Below are 19,750 nucleotides of genomic sequence, written 5' to 3' on the forward strand. Positions count from 1 at the left end.
AATTTCCCCTTGTGGGACAATTAAAGTATTATTCTATTCCCCTTTCCTTCCTTCCTGAACACTAATGCAGACGCCAACATGAATCCTGGTACTTACTCCTGGGATGTTAGAAACCACTTCAAAGGTGATCCCACAGCCGCTGACGGAGCTCCGCTGAGACATCCTCTTCAGCAGACTCTGGGCAAAACCCTGCAGCGCAACAACACATCAGCTGATCTCCTCAGGTGCGGGCTGTGAAGCACACCCATCACACCATCTAAGCTACACACACCTGTCTCCCAGTAACACTGACACAGATGCGTTTCCTGAGGACCAGCTGCATGTGGGCCGGATGGCTCAGCTGCACCACCGTGCGCACCGTCAGGTACACCCTCTGGTCAGCGGGCGCCACGCGACTCAGCTGGGGGCACTCGTGGACCGTGGAGTCCCAGGACGCCTCGGCCTTCACCTGGAACGCATTCACAAGGAAATGACCGGCTCAAGATTTCCCTCCATCTGCATCTGGTAGTTTTAATTCTCTCTAAAGCAGGAAGAAGAAACCTGAGGGAAAAGTCATTTTACAGCCTGCTCACCTCTGGATCATAGTGTTTAACAATATGGAGGTCAAAGAAGTCGTCTTCATCTTCCCCACTGAGCAGCGCGTCCTGTCCTCCGGCCAGCGGGGCCGACAGACTGGACTGGAAATCGTCGGCTGGAGGGAAAACGCACACGGAGAGGAGCTTCAGCGCTGCTACAAGCACACGTGGTTTTTACCAGGAGAACAACAACATACCACTGAGATCCAGAAACAGGGCAGGAGTGTGTGTTTCCATCCCAGGTACAGGGACCCTGTGGAGAAAGTGACCAGCTGCTAAGGTTTGTTCCTGAGTGAAGGTGGCGACCGCTCTGTGTTTGACACCGCGAGGACCGTGGATCATTCGACGGCTTCTTGTGAAAGCAGTGCAGTTTTTAACAGTACGCTCGATCACTTACAAACATGCTACAAGTAACTATTGGTTGTTGTCATTAACTCAGTAACTGAAATTCAGACTAAAACAGAGAATAAACAGTCGGACATCTTCAAGATCAAAGGGCACAGAAAATAAAGACAGAATGAATGAATTCAACATTAATTTAGAAGCTTTGAAATGTTAGGTAGTAAAATAAAACGACACTGGAGACTGTGGCCTGAGCTTCTGCATGTTCCATCACATTAAAGATAAATTCACTTTCTAAATACAGGAAAGCTTTTTGGAGCAGCTCCACATTTACCAGAAATCTTTTCTTGCTCATTTTCTTCTGTTGTTTAGAAAAGTAAAGAACCCCAATAAAACCCGCCCACCTCTCTACTGGCGCTCCAGGAATGCCGCTGCCAGCGGACGGGACCATGACGGCGTTCCGTTCTTCGGTGAGGGTCAGCCGGCACTCCAACAGCTGCGATTCCCTTTCAACATCATCCTCCGACTTGTCTGTGCGCGTTCGCAGGAAACGAAAGCAGCAGCAGGAAAAACGTCACAAACGCTTAGTGGTAGAAACACCGCTCAGACAGATTTTTATCATTATTTATAGATTCCCTCACTGGTCGTTATATTAGGTACACCCTTCATATTATTGCAAAAACCCCAAACAAACTAATGGGCTGACACACTGCACCAACTGAACATATTTAGAAATGCAAACATGGTGAAGGAGACCTGCAAATGAATGTGCCGTGCTTATTGGCTCATGGTCTGAGGAATCGAGACTTTCCTGATGTGCTGGGTGTTTCCTCACACAGCCATCCCTGGAGTTCAGTGGCAGCTCTCTGGGTGATGGACAGCGACCACCTGTGCCATCCCTCAGTTACTGCTCTCACACGACTTTCAGAAATCATACTCTGACCTTTAAATTCGTCCAGTTTTTTCAGTAGATGCGCCTCACCCTAACCCTCTCCTCATTCTCGACACGCTCACAAAGGTGTCCGTGCCACCCGCCCAGCTGGGTGACGGCACTACCCCATCAGCCTTTTATGGCTGAGGGGTAAAAACTGCAGCATCTCTGAACGCACATCACATGTAACCTGGATGTGCTACACAGCCACACGGTCGGCTCAGAGGCGTGTCAGACTGTTGGCACGCACCACATCCTACGGCGAGCATTACTGCTGCGCCCGTCCCTGTAACCATCACACAGCGCCCATCTGCTGATAGATTCTTCCGACGGGTTAATGGTTCACGCCACGAACGTCAGATAATCTGAAACTGGCGTCTGGTACACGACAGCGGAGTTCACCATACTCAGTGACCTCCATGGTAACCAGATCTCTTTGCTCGAGTTGGATGTGCAGCAGACACAAAGAGCAACGGTGTGATGTCATCACGTCAGCATGGACTCAGGTCTGTGAGGAACGTTTCCAGCTTTTGTTGAATATACAACATGTTTGAAGGCGAAACGCCGTCTAACCCGGTACGAGCAAGGTATACCTAATAAAGTGGCCAGCGAGTCCCCTTTCTGCCCTTGTGTTTCCAGCTGTACCTGCTTTACAGACGATCTTCTGCAGCTGTTGGTCCAAATACTCCTGTCTCTGCGTCAGCGTGACCAGCCACTGTTCCCTCATCCTCTCCAGGTCCACCTCCTGCACGCACGCACGCACGCACACACGCACACACACGCACGCACGCGCACACGCACGCACGCGCACGTGAGACAGACTGAGACCGTGTCCTCGCCATCACACACAGACTGCACGGCGTCTCTTACCTGATAGCTGTCCATTTCTTCATCTGTAACCTAAAATGTAAATTCATGCACATTAACAGTTAAAAGGCTGAAAACTGAAACCGTGCTCAGTCTGAAGAACGGCGTCCTCACCTGTTTTGGATCGTTTTTGGGGAGACGCACCTGTCGGACCTTTACATCTCCAATAGACACAGACAGGATGGAGGCTGCAACGAGTGGCATGGTGCCCGAGTCCGGCACTGGACAAACTTCCACCTGCACTCGCCGAGACTGTCCCTGTTCAGGAAAGAACCGTTACAGACGGCTGGACTCCTTTCTTCATACCTAATCACACACACACGCACACACACACGCACACACACACACGGACACACAACCTGTCTGAGCTGGAAGATTCCTCCTGTCCGGACGTCTTTAGCAGGAACAACTTCTACAGCTGTGAACTCTCCCGCCTCATTCAGCTCCATCACCTTCACCCACAATTCAAGCTGCCGGGTCACCTCGCTCCACCTGTGAGAGACCGCACCATCAGTGCACAGCAACAAGCACAGAACATAAGAAAGGTGCTCAAAGGCTGACGCTGCACCAGATCGGTGCATTCTATCTGAAGGCCAGCAGGTGGCGACAGCTGTGGTTGCAAAAGCTCTCCCTGCAGTCAATGAGATGATGACTTCCTGTTCTGACCTCTGTAAACACTTTTCTCCTTCGTATACGTTATGAATCCCTGTGGGTGGGACTCCTCTCTGCATTGAAGCCAATCACTCAGTGAAGCAGTGGGTGCCGGCGCAGGGACGGTACCTTACTCAGGGGGAGCTCAGGGTGGTGGATCTGAACTCACTTAATTTGGCTCATATAAAATAAATATTACATATAAAGTATAAACATATTCCAATAAAATGCCACCATCTGCTCCAATTTTGATGTCTTCTTGTGTTCATGCTTCTCAAATCTCCCTTTTCAGATTACTGAAGTTTATTTGCTGCAGATGCGCTCGTACTGATGCACCTCTCTCTGAGGGATCTGGTCTTGGCTTGGATCACTCCCAGGTCCCACAGTGCCAGATTCCTGCGATGGTTAGCCTGTTTGTGACCGTACACTTCGATGGCCACCGCCCCCTCAGCCAGAAATTCCACAAAATCTTCCGATACCGGCACAGATAATTCCTGAAGATGACACGAGGCACGTTTTCTGTTAGTGACAACTCACCTGCTGATCACAACTTTTACTTAACCACAGAAACGCTCCACCTTGGTGCTGTCAAACACTACAGTACACTGAGGGTCTCTGGAGGCGGACGCCGAGCTGGAAGAGGCCACCTCTGGAGCGGTGAACACCGGCTCCTCCTGCGCCCAGAAGCGATACTGGCAGAAGACAAAGTTGGACAGGTGGCGAGGAAGCCCGGTGGCCTGGAGGATTTTCACCTAGGATGAGCAGAAATGCACCTCAGAGGGAAAAGGACTTTTTCCCACAACGACAAAACACAACCAGAAGGCAGTTAAGCTAAAGTTAAGTCTGTGAAGGTTCTCAGTCATCCAGGTCATCGTAGTCAAAGGAGCTTGCAAAGAAAAGCGTCTGGACTTCTTTAAGTTGCTTGAAGACGTTTCACCTCTCATCCGAGAAGCTTCTTCAGTTCTAAGGTCAAACAGACAACATTGTCATCCCCATGTATGTATCAGAAAAACTCAGGAGTTTTCTCCAAGCATCCCGGTGCATTTCAGACCCAGCAACACGCTCAGACACAAGCTGGTTCATCACAAAGACAAAACTCCAAAACACAAACTTAACAATGTGGTGTTTGCTGTACAGTGCAGCGAGGAATGCTCAGACCTCTACATCGGAGAGACCAAACAGCCACTTCACAAGCGCATGGCACAACACAGAAGAGCCACCTCCACAGGACAAGACTCAGCAGTCCATCTGCATCTAAAGGTCAAAGGTCACTCTTTCGAGGATGCCAATGTTCACATTTTGGACAGAGGACAGATGGTTTGAAAGAGGAGTGAAAGAAGCATCTATGTCCACTGTGAGCGACCATCTTTGAACAGAGGCGGGGTTTACGACACCAACTCTCTGCCATCTATAATCCAGTTTTGAGATCCTTCCCAGACGCCTTAACGCCCACTCACATCCTGGGCCATCTGACCTCAGGAAATCACATGATAAGGTGGGGCCAGGTTTCACAATGAACACACCCGAAACTCTGGCTGATTGGGACCCACACCCAGTTTCACACCTTGGCTCAGGCGATTAGAGGATCATCAGGGGGTCCTTTTGTCCCTCTGTGGGGGGAAACTCCCACTAGGTTTATATCTGGGACTCTCCACCATTTGACCTTAGAACTGAAGAAGCTTCTCGGATGAGAGGTGAAACGTCTTCAAGCAACTTAAAGAAGTCCAGACGTTTTTCTTTGCAAGCTCCTTTGACAAGCTAAAGTTAAGTAAACCTGCCGCACTTCACACGAGCGCATCCAGCTCCATCATACGGGGCAGAAACGCTCGCTTTAAGTGGAGACCTACAACAGGCAGGATTATGACTTCGTGTCCTGCATTATGACTAGCAGCGTTTCGGAGGGGCACGCTGGGTTTCTGCAGAGCTGGACCTGTTAAAGAAACTGAAATCCTCTCACCACGCAGCGGAGTCTGCGCTCATGTGGATCTCCATCTGTGCTGCTCAGCTGCTTGTCAGGACCGCCTCCACCTTCCTCTTCACAGCTCTCTGTACCACGCCACACTTCGATGTGAAGCCGACCTGCCACCTGAAACACACACGGGAATTTCAGCACCATCAGCTAGCTGCTAACTGTCCGTTTGGTGCCGTGCAGGTAAGTTCACACTTCTCCAGTTCATCAGAGGGAAAAACATGGCCGCTGTGGCTGAAAACGAGGCGGCGAGATGCCGGCGTAAAGCCAAAACAATCGTACCTCTCCCTTCTGGTTGATGATGGGCACCGCGTACTGCAGTTTGACGTCGTAGAACAAACAGGCCAGGAAGACATTGGCCACACCGATCAGGCTGTGATTCTCTTGCTCATCGAAAAAGGGGTCGGCACGTTTGAAATAGGAGCGCATCACCTCGATCGGGGAAAAAGGAAGCAAGAGTTAGTGAGAACGTATAATCCCTCATCCACCCAAACATCTGCACACAGGTGCACCAATCACAGAGAGAGAAAACCACTCAACATGCAGACTGGACGAACTGCAGATCAAAACACCAACCTGCTCTTACCCCCGTTCTTCTTCTGGGGGAGCTCCTGTTTCATTTCACTCCAACAAACTGAGTGAAAGATTTGCTCCCTTAAGCTGCCTACACCAGGCTTAGCCAACACCTGAGGTGTCCTTCAGGTTTTAGATCTCGCCCTGGGTCAACACACCTGAATCACACCTGATTAGTTCATTCCCAGGCCTCTGGAGAACTTCAGGACATGTTGAGGAGGTCATTCAGCCTTTAAATCAGCCTGTTGGATCAAGGACACCTAAAACCTGCAGGACTGCGGCCCTCGAGGGCTGGAGTTGGACACCACTGGCCTGCGCTGTCACACTGACAGCAGAGCGAGCCGCAGGCTCTAATACTCAGCTTATTGTTACCTTACGAGACGTTCCACTTAGTGGCAGTTACAACTTTAACCTCAATCACAACTTTCATGTAGTCTGCTGTTGCCAGCAAATTCAAAAAACAAAAACAAAACAAACATTTATATTTCTCAGTCTCACATGTTATGTTTTTTTGTTCCCAGCTTTCCCACAAACGCTCTGACTAATGAGCGTTCCTGCTGCGTGGCTTTCATCAGTTTGATGCATGCTGCGTCCTATTTGTGGGCGTTCTAGTTCGTGTCTCCACTCACTGGATTGTCTTCGTCCAGCTCCTTCCACTCCTGGTAGAGCTCCCTCATGTCCACCAGCCTGTTCTCCATCTTCTCCAGAGCCCAGATCTGCTTCCCTTTACCTTTACGCCGCACCTGGATGGCCGGCTCGCTCAGCACTGCATCGCGCTGCGGCGACAGGAAAACCAAAAATGGCTTTAACAAACGTGCCCCTGTCAGCATTTCCATCCTCACAGTCGGCTACGGCTTTACGAGTTCAATCCATGAGGACTGAAACATCATTTCAACACTTTTCCTCATCAAATGTTGCTGCGACTGAACTGTGAAGCCTTTATCTTTAACAGGTACCACGTTTGTTTTAAAGCAGACGTCACCCTGCTGTACCTTTCTGTTGGCGTCCAGGTTGGCGGCCGGGATCTGCAGAGTGACCAGATACTCTGTCCTTTTGTTGAGCTCCTCAGCAATGAAGCCGGCCTCCTGAGCCAACAGCCTAGCCCGAACGATCTGCTCTTTAAGTCGTCGCAGGCTGCGGGTTATCATGGCCTCTCTGTAACACAAAGACACGATGACAGTCAGCCACGCTGTGCAGAGGCTCCTGGATTTCTTCTTTGGGGACCTATCCGACAGAGAGAACAGCGCCACCTGTCCTCGCTCCAGCGACGCACACGTTTGTTCGAGCCGGCTGACAACACGGCTGCAGTAGCACTGCCTGGGACGCCCGATGGTTTCTCGGGGGTGACTCGCTGGCGGAGCTGCTGCAGCTCCTGTTCATACATCTGCCTCTGGCGCTCCAGAGCACAGCGCTTCTCCTCCTGGTGCTGCTTCTCCAGGGTCTGCAACACTGACTGCAACGGGTCTGCAGGAGGACACGGGGAGGATAATTGAGAAGACACTGATTATTCTGGCTTTCTATTAGAGACACTGTAGGTGTGAGTGTGAGAGTCAGTGGCTGGAAGCATTGCAGACACACAAACGCTGATAAACCTCAAACCAAATCGACCCCACTAACAGATCAAAGCCTGTCAGAACTGCTTTGGCTTCCAGTAAGACAGTGAGGGCACATTACTGTGTCTGACTTTGGCTGTTCTTCACATTATTTATATTTTTACATTCAAACTCTGCATTCACTCCATTTCCCAGCAGCACACCTGCCAAGCTTGAAGTGAGGGTATCAACAAAACGCTTCAAGATTTTTTCTCCTTTTAGGTCAAAAAATAAAAAAGAATTTTTCAAAAAATGAAAAAACAAACATCTTTTATTAGCTCATCTAACAAATGGCTGACCATTGACAACAATGTTACGATTTGAAGGCAACATTTTGAAAAAGCGTTCGCCCCCCCGTTACTCTGACTCACCGTTGTTCCACATGCCTTTCATCATGACCTCGGCCTGGGCGAACTCGTAGCCGAAGCTCCTCTCGCTCGACACGTCGCTGCATGCGTCCGGCTCGCCGACCTCCAGACAGTCGCTGCTCGAACGCTTTGTCATCGCGGCATCCTCCTCTTCCTCACCCCCCTTTTGCACCCTTTGCCTGGGCAGGTTGATCCTGTGCTCGCGTGTTGATTCGCACAGAGGAAAGAGCGAGTCGGACAAAGAGGAAGCGTCGCAGAGTGAAAGAGAAACACTTTGTTACCACATGTAACAAATGTCGGCGTGAGAAATACGACGCCGCAGATCCAGGTTCAAACGCACACCTGAAAAAGTGGTTGTTCCCCCACAGGATCCTGTCGCCATGGTGAAGCTGCACGGGATTCACGACCTCGGTGCCGTTCACGTACGTTCTGCAGAGAAAGCACAAAGCAAACATTTGATGTGCATCTACAGAAACAAATGAACTCTCCCAAAAATATTAAGTATAGTTTTAGGTTGTTGCATCATTATTAGAGCACACGGCTCTGATTCAACTCATAAAAACATTTTATTTTAGTCGGGCTGGTGCATCCTGGTGCTCTACTACAAAGCACATGGAGCAAACCCAGGGCATCTTTTCCTTAGATGGATTCACTCAGTCTGACATCAGCAGTCACACAAATGCAGATTGAACTAAAATCAACGCAGGGTTGCCAAATGTAGGCAGTCCATATCACCGGAGTTTGCTGCATGTGATCAATAACCAACATGGACGGAAACAATAACACTGGAAAAATATGAAGCTATTAAACAGAACACAGCTGCTGTCACCAAAGTGCTTGGTGGCAGCTCCACAGTGCTCGTCATTGCTGCTAACATTTGAGGCACTTTGCAGGAAAGTGTTGTCTGCAGCTGTGAGATTGACCTGCAATCCAATTCAAACTGAACGCAGCTTTGTGAGCATCGCAATGAGCCGGTCTTCTGCAGTATCGTTTGTCACGGGCTAGCTACATACTTAGCATTGCGGTGAGGAGTGAGCACCACGCCGTGGCTCTCTGTGACGTCAATGACACAGTGTTCTGCTTGGATGGCCATCCCACACAGCTGGATGTCCTGTGAGTCGGCTGAACCCACGCGCGTGTGATCCTGGATACAGGACAACGGTCACTTAACAATCTGAATACTAACACAAGCAAAACAGCTGCACCTGAGCACATCTGCTGTTTGTTAATGCAAGCATCTAATCAACCAATCAAATGGCAGCAACTCGATGTATTTAGGATGGATGGTGAGTTCTCGGTACTTTTAGGTAGTAGACCAGCAGCTCGTTGAGGGCAGGGTCAGCGTTGAGGTTGACCAGATAGCACTTATCGTCGACCACTCGGATACCAGACGACTGCAGAGAAATGCCCAGACTCTCCAACTGCCTCTGACGCTCCTGCAGAGAACACACGTCACGTTCAACACAGGAACTAACCGAGCGATTGTTCTGATCTGGAGCTGCTTGATGGAAGAAAAGAGAAGTGGCTGGGATACTAAACAATCTCCATCATGAACAAAACAAAAGACTGATGACATGCGTCAGCTCAATAAATGAATTGATTCTGAGTTCAAAGAGAGTTTTTAAAAATATATTCCTCTGGATAGAGATGGAAAAATAACGTATTCAGCGTGTCCTGAAAACTGAAGCTAAGCTGAAGCGTTGAGCTGCAGTTCCTCTAACGGCCACTTGAGGCTGCAGGTCTACGGGCTGGTACAATGACAGCGTCACCATCACTACCACCACTTATGGATGCTTTCAGTTCATTTCAAACCGCTGCACAGTGGCTGAATGCATTTTTTACCTTATCCATTTGAATACTAGTAACACGTAGAGGTTGGATGCAACCCTCTCCCAGTGAGGTGACAAACAGCTGACTGAAGTTGCTAACCCTCTTAGCTGTGCTGTTGGTGTCTTTTGGCCCAGTTTATAGAATGATGTGACCAACAGCACGGCCGTGTGTGCAGTACTGTCCGTCTCAGCGTTGGTGAAATCCCATAATTTAATTAGTTTGTAGTTTAACAGTGTTTACACCTTCCTGTCAAAGCCTTCGAGCGTTAGCTGATAACTCCAAACACTGAGGATTTAAACGCTATCAGAAAGCCACGGTGACGTGTTTTGTATGCGGTCTTGTGTGTTTGTGTGTTGCTACCTGTGCAATGGCCTCCGTTTTCCTAAGTTTGTCCTCCCAGGTGACCGTCATATCTTGGATCAGTTTCTCCGACTCCTCCAGTCGCTCCTTGAGCTCGGGGGCCTTCATAGACTGAGAGTGACAGCAGCTTCATTAGACTCTGGACGTGTGTGGATTATTACCCATAATTCTCACTGATCAGTCACAGGCTGAACGAGGCCAAACCTCCGCCTCGGTGAGCTGCTCCTTCAGCTTCTCCACTTCCTCTCGTAGCTCGCGGATGATCCTTGCGTTGGGGTCTTCGTTCACCACGGCGTGGTTGACGATGTTCTTGGCCCGGTCGGCGTAACGAAGAGTGGACAGCGTCTCGTCGTAGTTGTCTGCTGCTGGGCTGATAGTGGCCACCATGGCAGTGCGACTGTTCCCTCCGAGGCTGTCCTGCAGGTACGAACATCACCTTAAACTCTGAGCATTACAGTAATATAATTAAGCACAATGACTCATGAGCACGCAGCTGAAATCTAGGATGTTGGGGAAACAACATTTCACACCATTACAATGCTATCTGGAGCCAAATTAAACACCCAAAGCTGGCAAATGGAGCCTTTTTCAAACTGAGCAGAACTAATGAAACAAACAGCAGAGCCTTGAAACGTCACAAAATTAATTCATTTGAGGCAAAAGAAATCCTCCGATGTGAGTTTGCAGTGCGATCTGAGGCTGCATACTTGAAAACAAAGTTCCTTTCTTGTACCTTGAGCAGCCAGGTGAGCACAGAGTCTCTGTAGGGGACAAACTTGCTCTTGTTCTTCCCTGCTCCGTGGTCAGCCAAGGCAGAGATGACTAAACCCAGAGTGCTGAGAGATCTGCAGGGAGGGACAGAGAAAGGGCTTGTGATGCTAAGATTAGAAGTCCACACCTGAACAATCTCAGCTTCAAACGACTGAGTGAAGCACCGACTCAAAGACCGCTCCTGTCGGTTTGTTAGCCGGACGCCGATGCGCTTCTGCAAAACATCTTTAATTGCAGAAACTAAAATATGCTTCCTGTTCAGGGGCGTTCACACTGGTGACCCAATAGCAGGCTACACACATCAGAACTCTTTCAGCACTAGAGATGCTCAGAGATGCAGAGAAACAAGAAGTTTCCAATAACTTCAAACAAACACGGGTGTCTGGAGGCTCTACAGCCGAGGTGGGGAGCTCCAGGCCTCGAGGCCGGTGTACACCCTGGGTCAGCACACCTGATTAGGTCATTACCAGGCCTGTGGAGAACTACACAACATGCTGAGGAGGTCATTTAGCCGTTTAAATCAGCTGTGTTGGCTCATCATCTAAAACCTCGAGGCGGACACTCGGCTCTAGACTGAAGACAAACAGCAGCAGGCAGTAAAACCGTCTCGACTGTCAGTATCACAGCTTTATTTTATGCGCACTCACTTGTTGATGTTGCTGCCTTCTTTGAGCCGCTCCCCTGCAGCTCCAGTCTTCGCTGCCCGCTCGCTTCCAGCCAGATCCACCAGACTCAGCTTGCTCACCTTCTCCCCGCTTGTCTGCAGCAAACACACGGCGCCACACAGGAGCTCATCGAGCTAGAATCTCTCATAGCTTTTGAATGAGAACGACTCAACAGAAGCAGCGATTCACAGACAAAAGACGAATAAAACACATCTGGGTATCGCAAATGTTGACGCCAATTATTATTTTATACCTTTTTTTATAGATGTAACTGAAAAACTGGACACATGATGTGTTTTTGTGACAGAATGCTAACAGCAAAGTGCCAACAGACACCGACAGGTTTGAGTGTTTATACTTCATAGTAGGTCAGTGTTGCTTAACAACACAATAAATAAAGAAATAAATTCCTCCAGATGTTTGCGTCACTCTTCGAGTCCGGTCCTGGTACCTGACCGCTGTCAAAGAAAGTCAAATATGAAAACACGAAGGCTGGCTCAAGACTTTTGCACAGTGCGATGCAGGTCTGGCTGGTCGACTAACATCAATGTGAGGATCAGCTGCTTCTCAGTGTTGCATGTTGGGACTTTGAATAAGACGAAACGAGTCCCCTTGAGTTCAGACACATTTCATTAACACTCGAGCCAATAACTGAAAACTAATCAGCTGCACAGAGAGACGGCGTGCACATGCGAGCGTGTCCTTACCCCAGACCGCAGGTCCATGAGCGTGTGCGTGAGGATGATGTTGAACACGGCGTGCGACCTGCTGCTCTCCTCATTCATGTTTGTGGCCGCCACCGTGCGAGACTTATTTCCCTCTGACATCAGAGACTCGATGTCCTGTTGAACACCAACAAACACACGCGCCGTCTGCAGCCACCGTTATTACTTCCTGGTCCTCGGAAACCCGATGCGATAAAGAAAGAAACAGCTGGTTTACCTCGTAGCTGGTCACAGCCAGACGGGAGAGACCGTCCACGTAAGGCCCCAAAACTTTGTGCTCTCTGACTCTCAGCGCTTGTCGGCTTCTGCAGAAATAAGGAGACGGTCACAGCTTTGAGTCCTTCAGCTGCCTGGACTTGTTCAGGGACCCTGAATGTTTCATGTTATTCCAACATCCCAGCAGAATGACGAGCGAGGCTCTCAGCATCTCACCCCTTCGGGTCGAGCAGGTCTCGGACCTTCTCGTTGTAAATCTCCATGTAGGACACCTCCACAGTGAAGCTCTCCCCTTCACGGGCCTCCTTCTCAGTCCTGCTGAACAGCGAGCTGCAGAGTCGAGGGATAAGACCGGGCTGCTCTGACGAGCCCATCATGGTGTACGACTTCCCAGAACCTGAAGATAAACGATCCAGACGCCAGTGAGAGACAGAACGAATCACTGATCATTTAACACAGAGCGCTGCAGCTAATGCTTGTATCCAGGATCATAACAAACTTAATTCATTTAGGAAAATTCAGCTGGAATAAAAGAAGCTGCCAAACTAGAGTCAGGTGAGAGCGCTTCATGTCTGACGAGAGTGTGAGGGTCTCAAACAGCATCCCATGTTATTCATTTGTAATCACGAAGAGGGGACTGCTGGGCCAGGCTTATGTTGCACCCTGCAGCTGTTTGACAGACGAGGCTTATGGGAGCTGTGGGCAGGGAGGGCTGACCTGCCCGAACCTGCATCTGCCCATCAATCAAAAGTTAATCTACTTGTTTCGGTTCAGCAGATGGAAAAATGGCAAAGAAGATGGCGTCCTGACAATATCAGCCACGGCATCATTACTTCATCACGTATGAAGTCGAAGACACCAAGTGCTGCTTCTGCTTAAACAGGCAGAGCGTGCCGTGATAGTAAGATGGACTGTGCCAGCTCTTTCCTCCAGAGCCAATATGTGCAGCGCGACAACAGATCAGTACCCACGTGGGTCAGGAAACACTCAGCATTCAGACAGAAACAGTGTGAAACAGCTTACTGCGCTGTGGAGCACAGAAACAACGTTTTGCAGTGACTGTGACCCAAACTACTGAGAACTAAAAGTCACAAACAGTCAAATCCTGACTCGCTTCATTCAAACCTGACGTAGGAGGACAAATGGAAACATGTGATGCTGCGGTAGGATGTGCAGTTCCTCTTATCGTTACTCATTTGAAAGTTGTTGTTCTGAAATGTTACCCGTCTGCCCGTAAGCAAAGATGCAGGCGTTGTAGCCCATGAAGGCATTGTCCAGCAGACTCTCCCCGAGGCACTGGAACACCACGTCCTGACCTGCACACAAAACTCAGACTAACTGCTGGAATCAGACACAAACGAAGCTGATGAGCTACAAACTTTTAACACGAACGAGACGACAGGAAGAATAATTTCGCTGTTTTCAGACTGAGCCACAACCAGTGTGACGCAGTGTGTAACCCCTTCATCCCAGCCCCCCCACGGCCGCTTTCTCAGCTCCATAAATAGCTCAGCGCATCAGGAAACACTGTCAGGAGACACGTTTGAACAGACTGACATGAACCTCTGTGAAAATGTACCAACCTGCAAACTTGTCTTTCTGAGAGTCGTCCATAGACCAGAAACAGTAGTCGTACGCAAAGACCTGCAGAAAACATGCGACACACGTCTGTAATGTGCACACCATAAATGTGTGATTAATAACTCATCATATTTACCTTGGGCTGATTCCTGGAGACAGAAAAGAAGAAATAATATTGTTACTGATATTTAAACTTATTTGTCATATTTCTCAGTAAAATCTTTGACCACAAACACACACGTACACGTGCACACGCACACATGAAATGACCTTGTTCGAACCTTTGGTCGCGTTTAATAAACATCCACTGAGTGTGTATGCACGGATGTGTGTTACAGAGAAACACAAGAGTCTACTTTAAAAGCTTGTTTTTCCTGCAACCAAGTGCTAAAAACACAAAATCGGTTTCTATCTGCTTCCTGTTATTGTCTTACTAGAAACAGGCTGACAACATCTTTGAATGGGTTTGTGCTCCAGGCTGTGAAACATTCAGGCTGATGTCAGTTGAAGAGCTTCCATACTGGCTTTTCCACTTGTGCTGTTTTTCTGAGGAAGCAGAAAAGCAGCAGGACTGAAGGAAACTTGAGGCTTTCCTGTCTGCAGCCGGATGGAAGACGGCTGTGCAGATCTCCAAGAAGAGGAAGTTCGGTGCAGATGGTATCTTCAAGGCTGAGCTCAATGAGCTCCACGCTGGGGAGCTGCTGAGCACTCTGGGGCAGAGGCGGGTGTGTGGACGGTCATCTGAACGAACAGGATGCGGTGGGCTTTAAGGCAAAGCTCAAGCTACATCAGGACTCCGGCTCAGACGTGACGCTGCCCCCATCTGCCAGACACGCGAGCTCAAATACAACAACCACCAAACTGCTCACTGCACTCAAAACCAAAGCGTGAGCGTCATATTCCAGGGAGCACAAGTGCCCCCACACAGGAGGAAGCAAAAGCCAATCATATAACAGCACAATCAAACTAACCCTGTACAAGCAAAACAACGCAAACACTGACAACACACAAGTCTGACATGCAATAATATGGCAGCATTTTCAGCCACACTGAGTCACTAAAAGTAAAGGTTTCGCACTCTCACTCACACACACACACGAAACAAGGCCTCCCTGTGTGAGACTGGGCTGGTCCATGAAAGAGCAGCCTTTAGTCCCGCTCTCCTGGGACGGTGAGGACATTCCTGAGATAACTGGAATCACTAAAGCAGGACGACGGTAGGTCAGCAAGTCTGTGATCAACAAAGTCTGGCTTTATACAACCAGTGATTTACAAATCAAAAAAATGGAGACGTCATAGTGAAGACATAAAATTAAATGTTATCATGAAGTTTGATATTTTAAAATCCATCCCAGGGCATTTTCTTATATATTAAATGTTCTCTTAGAGCATCCGAGGAAATTCATGAAAATAACTGTTGGAGTCCTGAACTCTTCCACAGCAGCATTTTTCATTTCTCTTTGATATTTGGGCTGATTGGCACCTGATGAACGTAAAAACAAAGAAATCACCAGGTTTTTGTTGTTTTTTTTTACCTAATTTGTGTTTCTAAGAAAAATCAGAGCCATATGAGGATATCAATTTAAAATTTCGATAGAACAGTAGCAGCATAATGTCCTCGTAAGTGGATATCAGGCCTTTGAAGAGCAAGACTTAGTATTTTGGTCTAAATAACCCAAAATGTGACGTCCACATATGTGGACGCAGGTCCTAGGAGGGTAAAGCAGGAACAGGGCTTCATTAATCTGACAGGCCCTGCTGGGCTGCAGCCTCCCAGGGTGCTGGGACATATTAACACCCCCTGAAGCAGCTGAACCATCAGGCAGTGAGCTGACTAAGCACAAACTTTACAGAAGAGGCCGTCCTCTTCACAGCAGACAGGGGAACTGCAGTACTACAGACACAGATGCCTTCTGCTTTCCACTTTGGCTGAACACGAAATGCACACAAAACAATCGGCACACAGAACCGTCTGTTAGAGACGCTGATAGCAAAACACCTGCAAGTGGCTAATATGATCAGATCAGCCGATGACGTCGGTCTGCCGCTATTATCGCCTAACGTCTACACCCTCTTTATTATGAATTCATATTATGATCCTGCTGTGTAATGATGGTAGCATGTGTTCCCTCCTACAGGAGCTGACCAATCATGATCAACCTTTGCATGAACACCCTGTGAGTGCAAACATCTGAGTTATACAGATATTTTATACAAATCCAACAATCGTGTGCATTTGTACATTTGACAGTGCGATTAAGCACCAGGCTGAACGTCAGGTTGTGCGTCACAATCCAACGTATTATAGCGTCACACTGCAATGACTGCAGCGTTTGTAACGTCCCATTGAGACAGCAGTGGTAGGACTGGAGACCAGCTTGTGCCACAGAGGCCAAAAAAGCAGTTTAACTCCAGTCGGCAGGAAGGTTTTGGAGAAGTCGGCGACACGTGAGAAGTTTATGTGAAATGCTAAAGCTTCGTAAAGACCAAATTTACCGACTGGATAAATTAGGTCACGCCTTCCATTAGGAAGAATAAAATTCTCTTCTATAGTAACAACACTGTTGATACTTGTTAGTTTGTTAATGTAAAATCGAACTATCATGAGTTACAGATGAGTTTACCACCTCCACCGTTCCCGTCTGACCTCTGTGCTGGTCTGGGACCATCTGTGCCGCACTGAGCCTGTAAAACGTGTTCATACCGAGCCCCAAATGGGGAAACGCAGCGCCGCTGAAGCGTGTCAGGACAGAAGAAACACAGATACACACGCATGAAAAAATGCAAAGAATCACAGTGAAATATGAGACTCGAACCTCCTTACAAAGGCAGTGATTCATTTAGTCCATGTTTGCCCTAAGGCACAGTTACATGCTGAACAGGGAACCTGAACGAGGGCCAGGACCTCCAGGGAACATCTCCCTGCACCACTCAGTATCTGGCTCACTGCAACACGAGGAGGAGGATCGGCCATCAAAACAAATACAGCTTTGTGTGTGCACAGCAACGCGCTGCACCAGTGTGACATCATAAACGCGACTGGAGTTACAGAAAACTCCGACACCATTTCCCTTTGCTTCTTCCTGCTCCTTCAAATGTGCGTCAAACTACCTGAGCAGGGCTGAGCCGGGACACACGCCCTTTGTAAAGAGTAACGATGCAGAAGAGCCAGAGGGAGATTTCCACGGAGGGTGGGTGGAGTTCTAGATTTGAGCCCTTTTCCAAACGACTGGGCGCCAACCTGAAAAGCTGGTTAGATTCTCTCCAAACTCACCTGACGGTAACTAAATGAGTGAATCTGTGATACAGTCAGTCCTGCTATTGTACACATATTACAGCACACTCACAGCCAGGAATCTCACTGAACTGTCTGCACTTGTCCAATGCAAATAGCTGCTCATAAAAAGGAGAGAGAGTCATTAAAATGTTGCAGCGATGAGGAGAAGAGTGTTGCTGTGTAAGGCAGAGGGCCTGATGATGTCATGGTCTTACCCTGATAGCATGATATCAGGATATCGTTGCTTGTGGCGCAAAAAAGTTGCAGCTACCGCAGTGGCTTTGTGACCCCACAGAGGTCAGTGTAAGACATGTAGGTGGCTGTATCGGTGAGTGCATCTGAATGTGATTTTGGTCATCACACTGACACATTACAACTTCTGCTTCTACAAACCAACCAATAGAAATGCAGCATGAAAGACCAAGTATCACAGGTGAAGAGTCAATGTGACCGAGAAGCTGAAAACCTGGTACGGCAGCCTTTCAACCATCTCACGTCATGGAACCACGTCCACGATGCTGTGTCAATACTCACGGAAACAGGAAACGGTTTACAGAGCTTGTAGACCCCCTGCTCACCACTTTTGCACTGGCCTCACATTTCTGACCTGGAAGCTGTGTGTATGGTGCTGATTCACTGAGACAATGTCTGTCTTGGTAAATACTTATCCAACAAAGGACCAGACGCAAGCCTAAATCTCTGAATGTTCTTCAGCGGCTATCATGACAGCGACATCGCACGGTAGGAAGTAGCAAAGGAATTGCAGCTCTGAATCATAGCCAAAGATTTAGTAGCTATCATCAGTCTACAGAAAAACCAGAGTTTATTAGATCCATGCTGCAAAGTTCAATTTAACACGTTCTGAAGCACACCTATGGTCAAGCTCCAGGTCATGCTCCAGCCACCAACACCGGTGCACGTCTGAAACACAGCTAAACAAGCTGTGGCGTGCCGCTTAACTAAAGTTTACTTTGTCAAGTGTGATGTCATCAGATTGATGATCCGCAGCAACGTGACTCAAGCCGACACGTCTGCTCAACAATGTTTCCTGACAAAGAAACTGATTGGCTAACCAGGGAGGCTCCACTGTGGACAGGATCAAAGCAGGAGTAGATGTTGTGGTGAAAGTGGAACAAAGGAGAAAAACGAAACCACAAAGTGTCTGAAATTTAAACAGGTTGGCTTCAAACTCACGACTACTTTCTTCCATGTAACAGCTTACCGGGGGTCTGCTGTGTTCATACTAGTGACGGCTGGATGCAGGACTGTCTGGTTCCCATCAATCTCCACCACACATTTGGTTTTCAGGTCTTTTTCTGGATAGTGGAGAAAAACAACATGTGATTTTTGGACTAAAAAAAAAAGTGAAATGTTCAAAAACAATCTGCAGTCTTCATAATGCACCGTTTAAAAGCAGCAGCTCATATACTGGGTGTCATAACTTTCCCTAAAAGTGACTGAGTCACTCTGCAGAGTAACAGGTGGCATGCATGCATGCATGCCTGTGTGTCCTTAAGCTTCAAACAGGCCAACAAAGGGAGGCAGGAAAGAGGTTTTATTGAGGCTGATTCATCCAGGCCTGCACAAACACTACGACCAGTTTACAACTCCCTGTGCAGACACTAAGGAAAACCAGGCTCACACCTTCTCTTCCTCATTCCTACCTGCACTGGAAGGATTTTAAGGCGGAGACAGAGCAGCAACTTCCTGTCAGAGTAGGTGTTAGGGCATATGAGTCACAAGGTTGTATTTTATCTTTTAAAATACTTTATCAGCTTTCATTTGAGGGTCTTAATCAGAAAGTGATAGCTACACTTAAAAGTTCAAAGGTTGCTGCTGCAGTTAGCTGACACTCCAGTCCAGCTCAGCTGTTGTCAGAAGTAACAGGCCAGTGACAGTGCACAAAACACGTCTCTGCCATATTTGAAGCTTAAATTTAAAGACATAAGAAGTGCGTGTATACTTCAGAGCTTGAGGAGAAACCGAACCCTGCACCGAGCCTTACTGTTTACCAAAAGTTGAACGAGAGCAAACACGGACTCAGATATGGGTGAAGTGCAGGGCCGATACTTCCCTTTGAAGGTGGACGGTTGCCTTTAAAAGGCTTCACTGAAACCAGCGAGTGCAGCCGTTTGTACTCACCTCTCCTGTTCATTGGCCGCACACGAACAGCCACCTTTACATTGGAGTCACTGACACTGTTGTCATCCATGGTGGCACCTGACCTGCGTCACATGAATTAAAAAACAAACAAACCCCAAAACACCCGTGAAATGACTTTGCGTGTACGTAATATCACACATTGTGAGATAACACTTATTTATCCGAGTGACACCTGAACACAGCGATTAAACTGCGTTCATTTTCGAAATCACTTTAACTCCAGTCAGTGACTGGTGAAGTCTGCCGTGAGAAGATAACAAGGCAAAGAAAAGAAATAAACCCGCCATAGTTCAG

General features: G+C 48.2%; 1 protein-coding gene across 6 annotated transcripts in view; it reads right to left on the reverse strand.

The window, feature by feature from the left end:
- The window catches only part of LOC101482075 (kinesin-like protein KIF13B), a 32,577-nt gene that overhangs the window by 12,457 nt on the left and 370 nt on the right, over positions 1 to 19,750 (reverse strand). For 5 of the 6 annotated variants that reach the window (XM_076873631.1, XM_076873630.1, XM_076873628.1 and 2 more), the window contains exons 3-34: positions 19,436 to 19,518; positions 18,516 to 18,609; positions 14,153 to 14,165; positions 14,019 to 14,079; positions 13,659 to 13,751; positions 12,652 to 12,832; positions 12,437 to 12,524; positions 12,202 to 12,336; positions 11,477 to 11,589; positions 10,792 to 10,903; positions 10,263 to 10,475; positions 10,059 to 10,169; positions 9,170 to 9,304; positions 8,882 to 9,012; positions 8,211 to 8,297; positions 7,872 to 8,062; positions 7,159 to 7,372; positions 6,901 to 7,063; positions 6,538 to 6,684; positions 5,618 to 5,767; positions 5,324 to 5,452; positions 3,945 to 4,118; positions 3,703 to 3,860; positions 3,075 to 3,207; positions 2,830 to 2,973; positions 2,719 to 2,748; positions 2,494 to 2,593; positions 1,322 to 1,448; positions 773 to 924; positions 573 to 691; positions 272 to 448; positions 97 to 189 (exon numbers count right to left, since the gene is read on the reverse strand). In XM_076873631.1, the coding sequence (XP_076729746.1) occupies positions 97 to 189; positions 272 to 448; positions 573 to 691; positions 773 to 924; positions 1,322 to 1,448; positions 2,494 to 2,593; positions 2,719 to 2,748; positions 2,830 to 2,973; positions 3,075 to 3,207; positions 3,703 to 3,860; positions 3,945 to 4,118; positions 5,324 to 5,452; positions 5,618 to 5,767; positions 6,538 to 6,684; positions 6,901 to 7,063; positions 7,159 to 7,372; positions 7,872 to 8,062; positions 8,211 to 8,297; positions 8,882 to 9,012; positions 9,170 to 9,304; positions 10,059 to 10,169; positions 10,263 to 10,475; positions 10,792 to 10,903; positions 11,477 to 11,589; positions 12,202 to 12,336; positions 12,437 to 12,524; positions 12,652 to 12,832; positions 13,659 to 13,751; positions 14,019 to 14,079; positions 14,153 to 14,165; positions 18,516 to 18,609; positions 19,436 to 19,505 (4,038 nt within the window). In that variant the 5' untranslated portion in view covers positions 19,506 to 19,518. The remainder of the gene's footprint in view (positions 1 to 96; positions 190 to 271; positions 449 to 572; positions 692 to 772; positions 925 to 1,321; positions 1,449 to 2,493; positions 2,594 to 2,718; positions 2,749 to 2,829; positions 2,974 to 3,074; positions 3,208 to 3,702; positions 3,861 to 3,944; positions 4,119 to 5,323; positions 5,453 to 5,617; positions 5,768 to 6,537; positions 6,685 to 6,900; positions 7,064 to 7,158; positions 7,373 to 7,871; positions 8,063 to 8,210; positions 8,298 to 8,881; positions 9,013 to 9,169; positions 9,305 to 10,058; positions 10,170 to 10,262; positions 10,476 to 10,791; positions 10,904 to 11,476; positions 11,590 to 12,201; positions 12,337 to 12,436; positions 12,525 to 12,651; positions 12,833 to 13,658; positions 13,752 to 14,018; positions 14,080 to 14,152; positions 14,166 to 18,515; positions 18,610 to 19,435; positions 19,519 to 19,750) is intronic. The other variant, XM_004542322.6, reaches the window with a different exon arrangement.

The sequence above is a fragment of the Maylandia zebra genome, linkage group LG15, assembly GCF_041146795.1.
Source record: "Maylandia zebra isolate NMK-2024a linkage group LG15, Mzebra_GT3a, whole genome shotgun sequence".
Classification (NCBI taxonomy): domain Eukaryota; kingdom Metazoa; phylum Chordata; class Actinopteri; order Cichliformes; family Cichlidae; genus Maylandia; species Maylandia zebra.